Genomic DNA, 14,907 nt, shown 5'->3' with positions numbered 1-14,907 from the left:
TTGAAACTGAGTTAGATCTCTTTGCTGAAGAAATCTACTTCCATCAGAATACATCTTCAAACAGTATTGTTGTTGAAGTATATAATGATCTCCTGCTTCTGCTCATTTCACTTAGCATCAGTTCATGTAAGTCTCGCCAGTCCTCTCTGTATCCATCCTGCTGGTCATTTCTTACAGAACAATAATATTCCATAACATTCATATACCACAATTTACTCAACCATTCTCCAATTGATGGGCATCCATTCATTTTCCAGTTTCTAGCCACTACAAACAGGGCTGCCACAATCATTTTGGCACATACAGGTCCTTTCCCCTTCTTTAGTATCTCTTTGGGTTATGTATAAGCCCAGTAGTAGCACCACTGGATCAAAGGGAATGCACAGTTTGATAACTTTTTGAGCATAGTTCCAAATTGCTCTCCAGAATGGTTGGATTCGTTCACAATTCTACCAACAATGTGTCAGTGTCCCTGTTTTCCCACATCCCCTCCAACATTCTGCATTACCTTTCCCTGTCATTCTAGCCAATCTAACAGGTATGTAGTGGTATCTCAGAGTTGTCTTTCGTACCATTTCTTCTTTCCATTCTACCCTCTCCTCAGTTTCCTTTTGTGTGCTTTCTTCTCTATTAGAATGTAAGCTTCTTGAGGACAAGGATTATCATTCTTTGTTCATGTTTGCATTCCCAATTCTTGATATATAGTACCTGCTTAATGAAGATTCATTGACTTCACTTACTTGTGAGATCACCAAATCTGATAGCATAAATAGAAAGAGAAAAGAAGAGAGTCATCTGGATATGATGTAACTTCATGATCTTAGCTTTTTCAGTTTCATGTAATCAACATTTTTGTTTTGATTTTGCCTTGTACTTAGTTTTATTCTTTTCTTTTCCCCCAATTTGACTATACTTAAGAACACTTAATATTTTACTTAATGAAGCAGTAAAATAACTGGTCCTAAAAATTTCTGAAATAGAATGTTTTTATGTTTAGAGTGAATAAGGCCAAAGTCAATCTTTACAGACTGATTGAGGTGGCTTTTATAAGAAGCCTTCTTGGAGTAAATGCTTAGCAGAGATCTCAGACGGTATGGACATTTTAATTATTTTACTTGTGTAATTCCAAATTACTTTCCAGAGTGGTTATACCAATCTATTCTACCATTGCAGTGCATTACTATGCCCATCTTTCCACAGTCCTCACTACAGGGACCATTCTTGTCTTTTGTTATCTTTTGTCAGTTAGCCGAGAGTATGAGATAAAATCTCAGAAAAAATTTTGATTGACATTTCTCCTATTATTAATGATTGGGAGCACAGACTGCTAATAACTTGTGATACTTCTTTTGAAAGATGCTTATTTATTTTCTTTGACCACTAATCTATTGGGAATGATATTTAATCTTATAGCTTTCTGTTAGTTGTCTATATATCTTGGATATCAAAACCTTATTTGTATTTAACAGATGCAATACAAATAGTTTTTGCCCTGGTGATCACTTACCTTAAGAAATGCTAATTTTATTTGAGTAAAAGCTTTTTCAGTTTCATATAATCAAAACTATCTTCTCTGCTTTTTGTCCTTATCTCTATTATGTTAATGAAAAAATTTTTGAAGTTGACAGAAGAACCTGACTCTTGTGTTTCTTGTTTTATAGGGATTGCCTCATCTCTAGATGTTTCAGAGAGCCCTGGGAGTATACAAGTAGCTCGGGGACAGACAGCAGTGCTGCCTTGTACATTTACCACCAGTGCTGCCCTAATTAACCTTAATGTAATTTGGATGGTCATCCCACTCTCCAATGCTAACCAACCTGAGCAGGTACTATTTTTTTTTAAATTTAAATTTTATTTTATTTAATAATAACTTTGTATTGACAGAATCCATGCCAGGGTAATTTTTTAAAACATTATCCCTTGCACTCGCTTATGTTTCGTTTTTTCCCCTCCCTCCCCTCCACCCCCCCCAAGATGGCAAGCAGTCCTATATATGTTAAATATGTTGCAGTATATCCTAGATACAATACATATTTGCAGAACCGAACAGTTCTCTTCTTGCACAGGGAGAATTGGATTCAGAAGGTAAAATAACTCGGGAAGAAAATAAAAAATGCAAATAGTTCACATTCGTTTCCCAGTGTTCCTTCTTTGGGTGTAGCTGTTTCTGTCCATCATTTATCCATTGAAACTCAGGTCTCTTTGTCAAAGAAATCCACTTCCATCAAAATATGTCCTCATACAATATCGTTGTCGAAATGTATAATGATCTCCTGGTTCTGCTCATCTCACTTAGCATCAGTCCATGTAGGTCTCTCCAAGCCTCTCTGTATTCATCCTGCTGGTCATTCCTTACAGAGCAATAATATTCCATAACATTCATATACCACAATTTACCCAGCCATTCTCCAGTTGATGGGCATCCATTCATTTTCCAGTTTCTAGCCACTACAAACAGGGCTGCTACAAACATTTTGGCACATACAGGTCCCTTTCCCTTTTTTAGTATCTCTTTGGGGTATAAGCCCAATAGAAACACTGCTGGATCAAAGGATATGTACAATTTGATAACTTTTTGGGCATAATTCCAGATTGCTGAGCAGGTACTGTTGTTCAGTGTAATGATATCATTGTATATGATCTGGATTACCTCCTATCTCCTAGGTATTTACCAAGAGCTAATGAACTATCCAATTTGATACAAGTAACATTTCTGGAAATTGTGTTCAAGCAACTCTAACCATTGTAGGAAAGTGTGTGTGTGTGTGTGTGTGTGTGTGTGTGTGTGTGTGTGTGTGTTTTACCAGAAGAATAGACCCATTCTCCTGGATACCAACTTTGAAATTAATTAAGAATAAAAGGACCCTTTCTGAAATTTTTATTACTTGTATTCCATGTGAATTGGTAAGAAGTATGAGTACTGAAGAAAAAATAAAGTATATCTTTGTAAAGATGGGGCCAGTGAGCACTGATAAATAAGAGACCTTTGTATTTCAATGCAGATAATCTCTAAATAATGTGACCCCCAACTGATGTCATTTCTCAATAATATTGTTAATGCATTATCATCAGACTTCAATTAGTATTATGGTAACATCACTGTACTGTGTTTTGACTGGTTGCCTAATGATAACATTTATAACATTGCTTCTTTGGAATTAATTGCTTCCCTTTTTAGCTTTCCTTTTCTCTCCCCCTATCTTCTCCTTCTCCCCCAACTATCTTATGTCACTTTAACATTTTGTTTTCAAGGAGTCAGGCAATGAAGTTAGGTTATAAGTATGATATTTAAGGAACTATGATTTCATTGCTGTGGGTCATACTATCCATCGATATGGATTGAGATCTTGTCATATTATTTGCGAGTTTCCAACCTTCTGGTGATAAGCCATTCTGTCCTTGGCTACGCTGGTTTTGGGCAGCAGACTAATAATCATTTGCCAGCCTTTTCCTCAAAACTAGTCCAACTTTGTAGGACCTTGCCAGAGTTTCAAGACCTTCAAGAAAAAGCATTATTCTGAAAACAAAATGTGGTTTTACATTCAGAAAGAGGTGAAAGATTGCTAGTTATAGCAGTAGAAATAAAGAATTAGTATAGTCAGCAACCGCAATATTATACAACTCTCAATTCTGATGGATGTGATGCTTTCCAACAATGAGATGATTGAGACCAATTCCAATGATCTTGTGATGAAGAGAGCCATGTACACCCAGAGAAATGGCTGTGGGAACTTAGTGTGGATCATAACATAATGTTATCACTTTTTATTTATTTGCATTTTGTTTTCTTATTCATTTTCTTTCCATTTTTGATCTCATTTTTCTTGTGCAGAAAAATGATTATATAAATATGTTTACATATATTGAATTTAACATATATTTTAACATGTATAACATAAAAAAGAACTAGTGTAGTGATAATAATGCCACTCAAATTTATTTAACAAATTTCTTCCAAAGTTCTCAAAAGTGCATTAAAGCACTCAAGAAAATCAGCTAGAATTATAGTCTGAAAGAAATGGCAGGGTCTTTTTAAAAAGAAAAGGTATATATGCAAATAAAAATTGAAACTATGACTCACTAAATTAATATTTTACTTGCTCATGTTACTAATACTTATTACTACTAGATGTATCTATTTTTAGTAAAAGATCCACACTGGTTAATGTTCATTTTAGTGAAAAAAGAAGTTGAAAATTAATGTTATACTTTTGTTTATAATTCCATACTTAAAAATAATAATTGCTTTTAATAAGATCTTTATCTCACTCAAATATGTTAGCACCTGAAAGTATTTGATGAACCTATCTTTGTGCTATGAAATTCAGACATGCTTATGAAGTAAGGACCTATTACTGGAACAGTTATTTTTGGTCATAAAATTAGAACAAGACAGAAGTCATACATTTATTAATTGTTCTTCCTTGCTGTGGATATTAGTCAGCATTCAATCTCTAACTATAGTCATGATTCTGTGATCCAGTAATCCTGGGAAAGGTTGTGTTGATTTTTTTGAGCGATTAAAAACATTTTTAGAAATTATAGTTAAGGTAAACATAAGGATATTAATCTCTGTTCTTGTGTTGTTGGAAGAAGTTATCTTCATTTGATATATGAGTATTTGAGGCTTAGAGCAGCGATTCTTCAGAAAATTTTCTGAGGTCTTTGGGAGTCCTCAAAGCCCTTTTAGGTGTTCTTTGAGGTCAAAACCATTCTCATAACTTACTAAGATTTTATTTGTCTATTAAAATGCTCTTCCATTTTTCAACTGTATATCTGTTTGGGAACAGATTTTCTTAATATACATCAAACAAAAAAAAATTAGAAGAAGAATCCAGCAGTCCTCTATTAAATCAGACAAAAAAAGATTTCTAAAACTATGTAAAATAGTCATTCTTCTTAGTTGTTATTTTGTTTCATTTTAGAAAATGAAGGGTTTTTAAAAAATAAAAATAGGTTATTTATGTTAACATGTAATGGGTTTACTATTTGACTCTTAGATGAATTAATAAATATTTTTATAAATTTAGTTTTAATTCCTAATACAGTAACTATTGATAAAAGCATATTCCACATAAAAGTTTTTTGCATTCCCAATACTTTTTGAAGATTTAATTTTACTTTTTAGTTAGTAATTATTTATCCTCTTTCCTTCCCTCCCTATTCTCCTCCTAGTTGAAAAAGAATAACAAAACCCTTATAGTCAAGCAAAATAAATTTCCATACACACCATGTTCAAACAGTAATTTTTAAGAATGTAAAGAGGTTGTGAGACCAAAAAGTTTATGAGAACCACTGCCCTTAAGGAACCAAATAACAGAATCTGTTATTTTTGTTTTGTGAACTGACTTTAAGGAAGTAAGTTTCCTAATATGTACTAATACCTATAGCCACCCTAGCAGCTTCTGTCATAGTCCAGGAGAAGATTCAGTTGCAGATTTAATTTTTTTCTGTCTTTTTTTTTATTGCAGGTCATTCTGTATCAGGGTGGACAGATGTTTGATGGTGCCCCACGGTTCCATGGTAGGGTAGGATTTACAGGCACCATGCCAGCCACTAATGTCTCAATCTTCATCAATAATACCCAGCTGATGGACACAGGCACATACCAGTGCTTAGTCAATAATCTTCCGGACAGGGGTGGCAGAAACATTGGGGTCACTGGGCTTACTGTTTTAGGTGGGTTTTAAAAAGAAATCAAAGATTTTTTTGTCTTTACTTATAAGTTAGTTATTGTTCTTTCTGTTGATTACTTTGATTACTCAATACATAGTTTCTATATCTTCTTTTTTTCATTATCATCTCTAGGACATATTTTTCCCATGTGTCTCCTGTATTTTGTGCCATAATATTTCCCAAGTGCCTCTTTGAAACTTATCATTTAGTTGTGTTCTTCCTAAATTAGAGTTGACCTTTCTGATGAAGAAAATTAAGTCAGAAAATAAGATCCTGCTAAGAGGATAAGGAGAAGCATAGGGAGGGTCCTTGGATTAAATATCACCTCCAAAGGAGAAGTCTCCTTTGGGAGTACAACCATCACATGCCACTGGCTAGAATAGATTTTAGTCACAGGTCTGATAAATTCCCTGAAATTATACTTTAATCTTTTGGTTTCCCTCCAACCAACATAAAATATTACTCAAGTTGATGATTATCAGAGAGAGAACTATCTGGCATGCTGATAGTAGGAATGAGGAGGGAGAGCCACTGAAGGCTTGGTGAAATTGGTGGGGTTCCTATAGGATACTTTCTAATTGTAGGGACTGAACTTAGTGATATCTTTCCCCTTTACAGGATGGTAGTGAGTATCAGATGAGGTTGATTAAGATAAAATGGGTCAAAACGCCCTATAAACTCTGAAGCACTCCTAAATGAGTATAGCAGTATGAGAATAGAGACTTTCTAGTAAATTCTCTGTTCTCTTAACTGAATTAAGCTGGATATTTGTTGACTATTCTCATTCTCCTTCTTTCAATCTATATGCCTCCCAACTCCCCTTTCTCTTTTAGTCTTTTTCTGACTTCACTAAATCAGGATCTGGATACTTAGAGTTTCTTTAAGTCAGGAAGTATTATTTCATTGCTCTATCCTTTCCCCTGTATTCAACCTGTGTCCTGTCTTCCCTCTTTGGAGAGGGACTATAGTGTAGGATCAAAGGATTTTGAGTTAGAAGGTACCTGAGAGATCATCTCTTATTTTATATATTAGGAAGTTAGCCTTTCAGGAGAGTAAGTGATATTCCTCAAACCACACAGATAGTAAATATCTAAGGCCAAGTTTCAAACCCGGGTTCTGTGACACGAAAATCCAGTTTGTCGCATTCTTCCCTGAACTGCTTTTTACTCATTTTTCAAGTAGAATCATGATAGTTCTCCCCCTCCCCAAATGGACAAGATACTTATGAAATGTACAATTATGCAATTTTAAAAAGACTTATCACTTTTCTTTAAATGTCACTGATCTCATAGTTCAATTAGAATTTATCTATATCCTTTTCCTCCTCAGCCCAATTTCCCATTGTCCTCTCTTTCTTCATCTTTAAGAAACATGAAAGTAAATAACGTGATGTAAGCTCACAGATGATATGGCAGCTCTTAGGGTAGTTATGTGTCATCCTCACTCTATTAGGCATAGGCAGTACATTTGTGCCTGGAGTTGTTTTTCCTTAAGTGGTAATGATTTGTGCCCAGTTATCTACCCACTTGCTTGTGTTCTATAAGACTGGGAACACAAATTTGAGAGATAAAAGTTAGAGGAACACTTGGTGTTTGAAAACAGAGGCAATGAGAGTTGTCGAAAAGCCAGTAGAGCTATGTGATCATTAATTGTACTTGAAACAGTATTGTCCTGCTCTCTCTGACTTGGGAACTGCATCTAATAACCCTATTCCAGTTCTGTCATCTCTTATCTTCTTCTCTAAATATTTTCTTTTGTTTTTCTTTGTATCATCTGTACTTTGTTAATTAATCTAGATTGAAAGCCAACCTTTTTCTTGATGTTCATAAAATACCTAGAATGTTGTTGGTAGCAAATAAATACACTTGGTTCTGACTATTGCATTGTTAACTAATCTAAAAAGAATTAATTATAAGGCAAATTTACCTTACAAGGTAGTATCTTAGTACTTTTGAAAAAGCCCTAATTCATTCAAAAGTCAGAGGAATGAGATTCATAAATCATCTCTGATGTTTGCTACTAAATGACCTGGAGCAAGTATGATAATGATGATAGCCGTAGCTAACATTTCCATTACACTTACTATGTGCTAGGCCCTGCACTAAGTGCTTTATCAATATTATCTCATTTGATTCTCACAACAACCCTGAGAAGTAGAGGTTTCTATTATCCTCATTTTACAGTTGGATAAACGGAGGCAAACAATAGTTAATTGACTTGAACAGGGTCACACAGCTAGTAAATATTTAAGGCTGGATTTGAATTCAGGTCTCCCTAACTCTATGAGTAGAATGCAAAATAAGAATAAATAACTTTTTCAAAGAATAAGTTCTATTCTTAGAACTACTAAGAATTAGTAGTAGTTCTCTATCTACTGTTGCCTAATTTAACTACCTGGACCTCAGTTCTGGATGTAGATCTGTAAGATGAGGGGCTGGACTAAGTGAGACTGAGATTTCTTCCTGCTCTCCTTCTATGATTTTATAACCCAGTTATAAGGCAGTCTCACCTTGGAAGTGATCATTTCTGTGGTATAAGCTCCAGTGCACATATGTAATTAGGAGGTATTTCACAGGTTATTACTTCACTGTGACTTAGAGGATATTTAATATGTCATTTTTTTTTCTCCTTTTGCAGTTCCCCCTTCTGTTCCACTCTGTCGAATTCAAGGATCCCAGGATATAGGTAGTGACGTCATACTGATCTGTAGTTCAGAAGAAGGCATCCCCCGGCCAACCTATCTCTGGGAAAAGCTGGATAATATCCCCAGGCTACCTCCATCTGCTACACAAGGTATTTGCAGACAGCCTGTGCTGTTGCTATAAGCACAAATGTTACCATTTGGTACCACAAGTTTATCATAGTAACGTTCAGTTGTCGCTGGTTTTGCCATGTAGTTTTTGAAAAATAATATTATATAAGAGTTCACAGAGATACTGTTTTTATTATTGTTCTATATATGCTTAACCTTTTTTTGAGAAAAACTGTATTCTTTCATCTCTACATATGTCATATTTATGAAATTACCATCTATATTCTTTGGTGTCTGTGATGTCTTAAGACCCATAATTACAGTGAAGATTTACCCATAGATGGATATCGAAATTATAATCCTATCAATTTTCTCCTTCCATGGAAATGAAAATCTAAAGCTAAGCTTTACTTTATATTTTCTGGGGCATGGCAAAAGAGGGCACTCTCTCTTAGCACAAATTTTTATTTAATAAAGAAGTATGTGAAATTGAGAAGAAATTCATCAAGCATGTATGTTGTTCTGGGCTCTGAGAATGATATAACATTTTGGTGAGACACAGGTTCCTGCCCTCATAGGCCTTAAATCCAGAAAAAGAAAATTTCAGAATAAGAAAGAGTCTGGAAAAGAAATGTTGAAAGGGGCGACTCAAGTATTTGCTGAAAGTAAAATGAAAATGGGTAGTAATGAATAAAATAGCCACCATTCTTCTGCTAAACCTGGAAACTTTAGTTTGATATATTTTTTAAAAAGTGTGTTTCTTTAATAGAATGGAAATAAGAGAGAATTTACCATTAATGGATATAATCTGCTACTTTGAGAAGAGAAGATTTAGCAATCCTGATTGCTGCATATTCCTTGATACATAGAATGTTTAGGTAAAAAACTCAGGTCAAGCTGATACAGCAAAAAAGGAAGTGGAAATTGGTAGCTCATCTAGGGAAGGTGAGTTATTGATTTAACCATTTCTAGTAATTTAGAGTACTTGGGATTAGGGTTAAATAAGAGTCGGCCCTAAATTACTTAGATTTGTTTTCCATATAGTCACAATTCACTGTAATATTTGAACTCAAACAAATATGTAAATACCCACCATGTGAAAAGTGTGTCTAACCCAAGGAAGAGTTATAAAGATGAAATAAGATAATGGCTATCCTCAAGGAATGTAGAGTCTAATGGGAGAGTTAAGACATGGGCACAAATAATGAAAAAAAAATTATAATAGATTAAAGTGAAAAGAAGAGTTAATCTATGATTTGAGAGACTTGAAATTGAAGTAAATCACTTTTAATTGGGGTTGGGGGTGGGTCTTAGGATAGTACCTGAGCTAGGCCTTAAAGTATGGGAAACATTTCAGCAGATGGAGATGAACAAATGGAAGAGGTAGAAGAGAATCCTGTTTAGCCTAAATCAAATAAGAAAAATAGACAAAGACAAAATGAAATTTAAGAATGGTAATAAAGTTCATTTTAACAGGAGTATGTCAAAGGCTCTTAGAGTTCCGGGAAAGTCCTCCATGAAATCAAGCAAAGTGAAATGTACTGTATAAAAAGTAACAGCAATGTTCTGGGATGATCAGCTATAAATGACTTTGCTGTTATCAGTAGTACAATTATCCATACCTACTCTGAAGGATTTATGATGGAAAATCCTATCCATACCTAGAGAAGGGACTGATTGTGTTTCAGATTGAAGCATTCTCTCTCATTCTCTCTCTCTATTTTTCTGTTTGTCTCTGTCTCTTTCTCTCTGTCTCTCTCTCATTAAAACAACCTTTCTTGAGATTTTTAAATTTTCATTAGGATAAGAAATCAATGTTTTCTTTCACAACTTGACTTTTATGGAAATGTTTGGCATAACTTCATATGTAGTTTCTTAATTGTGTATGGAGATAAGGGAGAGAATCTAGAACTCAAAAAATTTAAAAACAAATGTTTAAAAGATTATTTTGAATGTAACTGAAGGAAAATATTAAATACACTTTTTAAAAAAGCACTTAGAGTGAAATAAAACCAAAATGTTTGGTAGGATCTTGTTTTCCATTTAATTTTGTGTGCTGTTGCATTGTTACAATTATATTTCATAAAATATTTTCAGGCACTCTCTGAATTAAGGATACTTAACTTAACTTTTCACACAAAAGTCCAACTACCTTCAAAGTGCTTTATATAGTAAACAAGTTGTCTTGGGCCAATGGTGCCACCTGGTGGCAAGAAAACTTTCCCAGTTTTACTTTGGCACCCCTCCCCATCCTCCTCCCATTTTTTCCCCTCTCTAAGGAATCCACTGTACTCTTCTTTCATTGCTCATAGCTGGATAGTCTTTCTACTGAGCACATTAACACGTCCTTTTAAATCTCCTTTATCCTTTTAAATCTTCTTTATCCTTCCTCCATTTTCAGACTTTCACCATGTTATCTTGGCAAGTGCTCTTTATTCTGTTTGTGAGTCAGAAAGAAAATCTTAATTGTGGCCAATAAGTGTAAAAGCAGTGTTAGGTATATGACTGTTTCAGTGAAAAGGAAGGACCTAAGATTTAGTATGGAATTAGACATATAGAACCAATAAGGCATTGTCTTAAGCCTAAAATGAACTCAGAAGTTTCCTTCAGAATATATTCAGTCTATTATGCTTATCTCCTTTTTTCTCCATCTTTTAAAAAATTTTTTTCCTTTAAATATTAGAAAATATTGTTTGGAGTAAATATTCTATTTTAGATGAATTTTATTAAAATGGCATTGCTTCCTACTATTTTTAATTGCAGATTTTCAGTATTCTGATAGAATTATATATTCAATAAAATTTTAAGGTAATCCTAGAAACTTAGCCACAAGTTATATTGTTTTTTTAAAATTAATTTTGATTTTACTTTTATTTAAATACTTTTCTTCCATACATCCAGAGAAGCAGTCCCTTGTTAGAAAAATAGAAAGAAGGAAAAAAATAGTTCAGCAAAAACATTCACCAGTGTCTAGCAGTGCATTCAGTGTTTTAAACACATAGCTTCTTACTTCTCTCCCTCGCTCCCTCCCTTCCTTTCTTCCTCTCTCCTACTTGCTCTCCTACGCGCTCCCTTCCTTGCTCCCTCCTTCTCTCTCTCCCTCATTCTCTTCCTCTCTTCTCCTCTCCCCTTCTTCACCTCTCTCTCTCTCAACTTCTCTCTCCCTCACTCCCTTGCTCCCTCCTAGCTCGCTCTCTCGCTCCTCCCTAACTCGCTCTCTCCTTCGCCCTCTCCCTCACTCTTTCCCTCGTTCTTTGCCTCGCTATCCCCCTTGCTCCCTCCCTCGCTCTCTCCTCTCTCCTCCTCTCTGCCTCTCCTTTTCTCTTCCTCTCCTTCTCTCTTCCTCTCTCTCTCCCTCGCTCCCTCCTTCACTCCCTTCCTCTCTCTCCTCTCTCTCTCTCCTTCCAGCTCTCTCTCCCTCCCTCCCTCCGTCTCCCTCTTCCTCCCTTCCTCCATCTCTACCTCGCTCCCTTGCTTTCTCCCTCATTCTCTGCCTTGCTGTCCCCCTCCCTCCCTCACTCCCTTACTCCTTCTCTCCCTTTCTTCCTCTCTCCTGCTCGCTCCCCCGCGCACTCCCTCCCTCCCTCCTCCCTTATATTGTTATAGTTATATTTTTATTGTTTCTTGGTTCTGCTAACTTCCTTTTGCATTTGCTTATGTTTTTCCATGCTTTACTGTATTTTTCATATTCATCATTCCTTAAAGCGCAATACTATTACATTATTTTCATGTATCATAATCTGTTTAGCCTTTCCCAAATCAGTGGATTTTTATTAATATTAATAAATTGTTAATTAACATTAATATTTTATTAATATTTATCTTTGAAAATGCATTCTGAATTCTCCATAATTGTTTTGGGAAGAAACTTTTAGAACAGTAGTTATTTGAGAGTTGGGATAGTGGTATAAGGATGGCAAGCCCCTTCCTATCCTGAACTCCTACCCATTCTGGTAGGAATCATGGAGACTTGAATTATGTGGGTTCCAGCATGCTCCAGTGGAAAGAGCATTGATTCTGCAGTCAGATGGCTTGGGTTCAGATTATAGCTCTGATACTTAATAGCTCTGTGTCTTTGTCCCTTTCCTCATTTGTAAAATGAGGGGATTGGATTATATGGTCTTTGAGAACTTTTGCATCTCTAGATCTGTGATCTGTCATCCTATTGTACGATTGATTGTCTCTAAAACTTCTCTTTGCCAGGTTGTTGCTCAATCTCTGTAGAAGTAGTCAATAAGCATCAACAAGAATTTATGAAGGGCTTACCAAGGGCCAAATATGGCTAACCATGGGGATTACAAATACAGGCCAAAAAAAGACAGTCTCTCCTCTCAAGGATACATTTCATTTGGGGACGACATTGCTTATAAGAACTGAAAAGTCTAGGGCTAAGGTGTCAGTCACCAATTCAATCAGTTCATCAGAGTTGTTCAGTTAGCTACACAGGTATCTGATAAATATGGTTGCTTCTCAACAGGTCAAAAAGTTTATGCAGTAGCAATTTTTGTTTTTGAGTCCTAGATCATGGCATGTTCACCGGGATATTGGGGTGGCTTAGATGCCTGATCTCAGACTAAGTATCATAGAAGGTTTAAGGGAAGAAATACAAGAAGAGAAAGAAAAAGAGAGAAAGCTCTGCTGAAGAACTGACCAAATTTCTAATCTGTTTTGAACTGCCCATCAAGCTCTTCAGTAATCTATCTGAGGGGACTGCTAAATTGTGGACCAGGGCAACTTGGCTAATTCAAACTTTCCTCAGTCCCTGAGCCAAGCTTAAACACAGCTCTTTTATTTTACTTGACTATTTAGCCTGAACTTCAAGATACTCACAGAGAACTGTTATTTTGAGGATAAGGATAGTCAGTTAAGTTTTCAGAACACCCAGGTCCCAGTCTTGGTATTCACCAGGTTCTTCCTGTGCCCAAATTAATTCCATATTGCTTGGTCTGCCCTCACTCAATCTACATATCACAGAGACTTATTAGCTTCTGTGGTCTCAGAGAATCTTCACATTTACTCAAGGAGTCCATTAGGAATTCCTTTTGACAGTAATTGTCAGCTGAGAACAAACTCCCAAACCTAAAAATGTTTTAATTAGAAAGATTTTATTAAGTTGGTTCAGCAGAGGAGGGAGCCAGAAAAAAGTGTGACTCCTCTATACTGTCTGTGAGATTTACATAGAGTAGAGTTCAAGCAAGGTGTAAGGAAAAGCATCTAGGGGGTCAGCATATAGGAAAGATAGAATGTTTATTGTCTGGTAAGTATAAACATTCAATGAAAACCCATTCAACTAACCCAAAAAGCTGTTGTGGAGACCTGAATCACAAGCATCTTGGTTAGACCTTGGAAGCTAAGTATTTCTTGCAACAGTTTTCAGTTTCCCTGGAGGGTCTCCAAGGCCAGTGAGACATTCTGGATTTAAACAATATCTTACCACATAAAGCTAAGTTCAAATAATATTAATAGACGGTAATAAAGTATTCCCCCACAAAGAAGTGCTTCTCTTGTGTGGGGACATGTAAGAGAAGCTTGGCACATAGTCCGTACCTATTAAGTATTTATTGATTGATTGATGAGAGGAGTCAAGGAGTGGAAGACCTCATGAGAAGATAGAACTGCAGAAGTGGAATGATCTTCCAATAAAAGAAAACCACAGAGATAAGGGTACATAGGTGAGAAGCTGCTCAGAGATTGGAGAGTCAAGAAATAATTGATAATTGGTGTTAAATGAGTGGTAGGGGAGAAGGAATATTAAAAGATGTTGCAGAAATCATCTCAAATGAGGTATGGGATAGTAATGTTACCAGGACTGATGGGGAAACAAGAGAAACAGTATGTTTGCAGAAGGATGACAAATTCATTTTGCATATGTAACATTTGAAGGGTTAGTGGGAAATCCAGAAATAGATATTTCAGAAATTCAGATATGGGAGGTATAGTCTTTCCTATTCTCAAGTCAGTGCAAGGAGCAAGAGAGTGTGAAAGGGCTTAAAATGCTCAAGGATGCATTTGTCATGTAGCTTGTAACAGAATCAACATTGCTTGATAATTGTGTTCTAGACAAATAAAACTTTAGGCATCTTGCAGCACATTCTGATGTGCAAAATTTTCTTAGAGATATCTGGAGCATAGACACAGGTAGGGAAAACCATCCAGGAAATCCAGATGTGTGCTGCTTTGGAAGAAATTGGTCTTAGGTTGCTTCAGTACTCCTCCCTCTCCTCTTCTTCTTTCTCCTCTTTGCCCAGGGTCACATCTAGTAAGTGTTAAGTGTCTGAGGACAGATTTGAGTCAGTGCTTTATTCACTGTGTCATCTAGCTTTCCCATCTTCTAATAACAATGTTTGCAATTAGTGTCCCAAACACCAATCCTTATGTCTGGTCCTTTGCCTGATGACTAAAGGAAACGTCTGAGAGGAAGGCCAGTGACTACCACTGACAGCAGCGGCTGCTTGCTGTCTCCAAAGATCACTACTCTG

The 14,907-nt window shown here is 35.8% G+C and overlaps 1 protein-coding gene across 2 annotated transcripts in view; it reads left to right on the top strand.

The window, feature by feature from the left end:
- The window catches only part of IGSF11 (immunoglobulin superfamily member 11), a 210,426-nt gene that overhangs the window by 169,916 nt on the left and 25,603 nt on the right, over nucleotides 1-14,907 (top strand). For both annotated transcript variants that reach the window (XM_051985329.1, XM_051985330.1), the window contains exons 2-4: nucleotides 1,662-1,825; nucleotides 5,472-5,679; nucleotides 8,314-8,469. In XM_051985329.1, the coding sequence (XP_051841289.1) occupies nucleotides 1,662-1,825; nucleotides 5,472-5,679; nucleotides 8,314-8,469 (528 nt within the window). The remainder of the gene's footprint in view (nucleotides 1-1,661; nucleotides 1,826-5,471; nucleotides 5,680-8,313; nucleotides 8,470-14,907) is intronic.

The sequence above is a fragment of the Antechinus flavipes genome, chromosome 3 (genome assembly GCF_016432865.1).
Source record: "Antechinus flavipes isolate AdamAnt ecotype Samford, QLD, Australia chromosome 3, AdamAnt_v2, whole genome shotgun sequence".
Classification (NCBI taxonomy): domain Eukaryota; kingdom Metazoa; phylum Chordata; class Mammalia; order Dasyuromorphia; family Dasyuridae; genus Antechinus; species Antechinus flavipes.
This window is presented reverse-complemented; position numbering and strand designations above follow the sequence as displayed.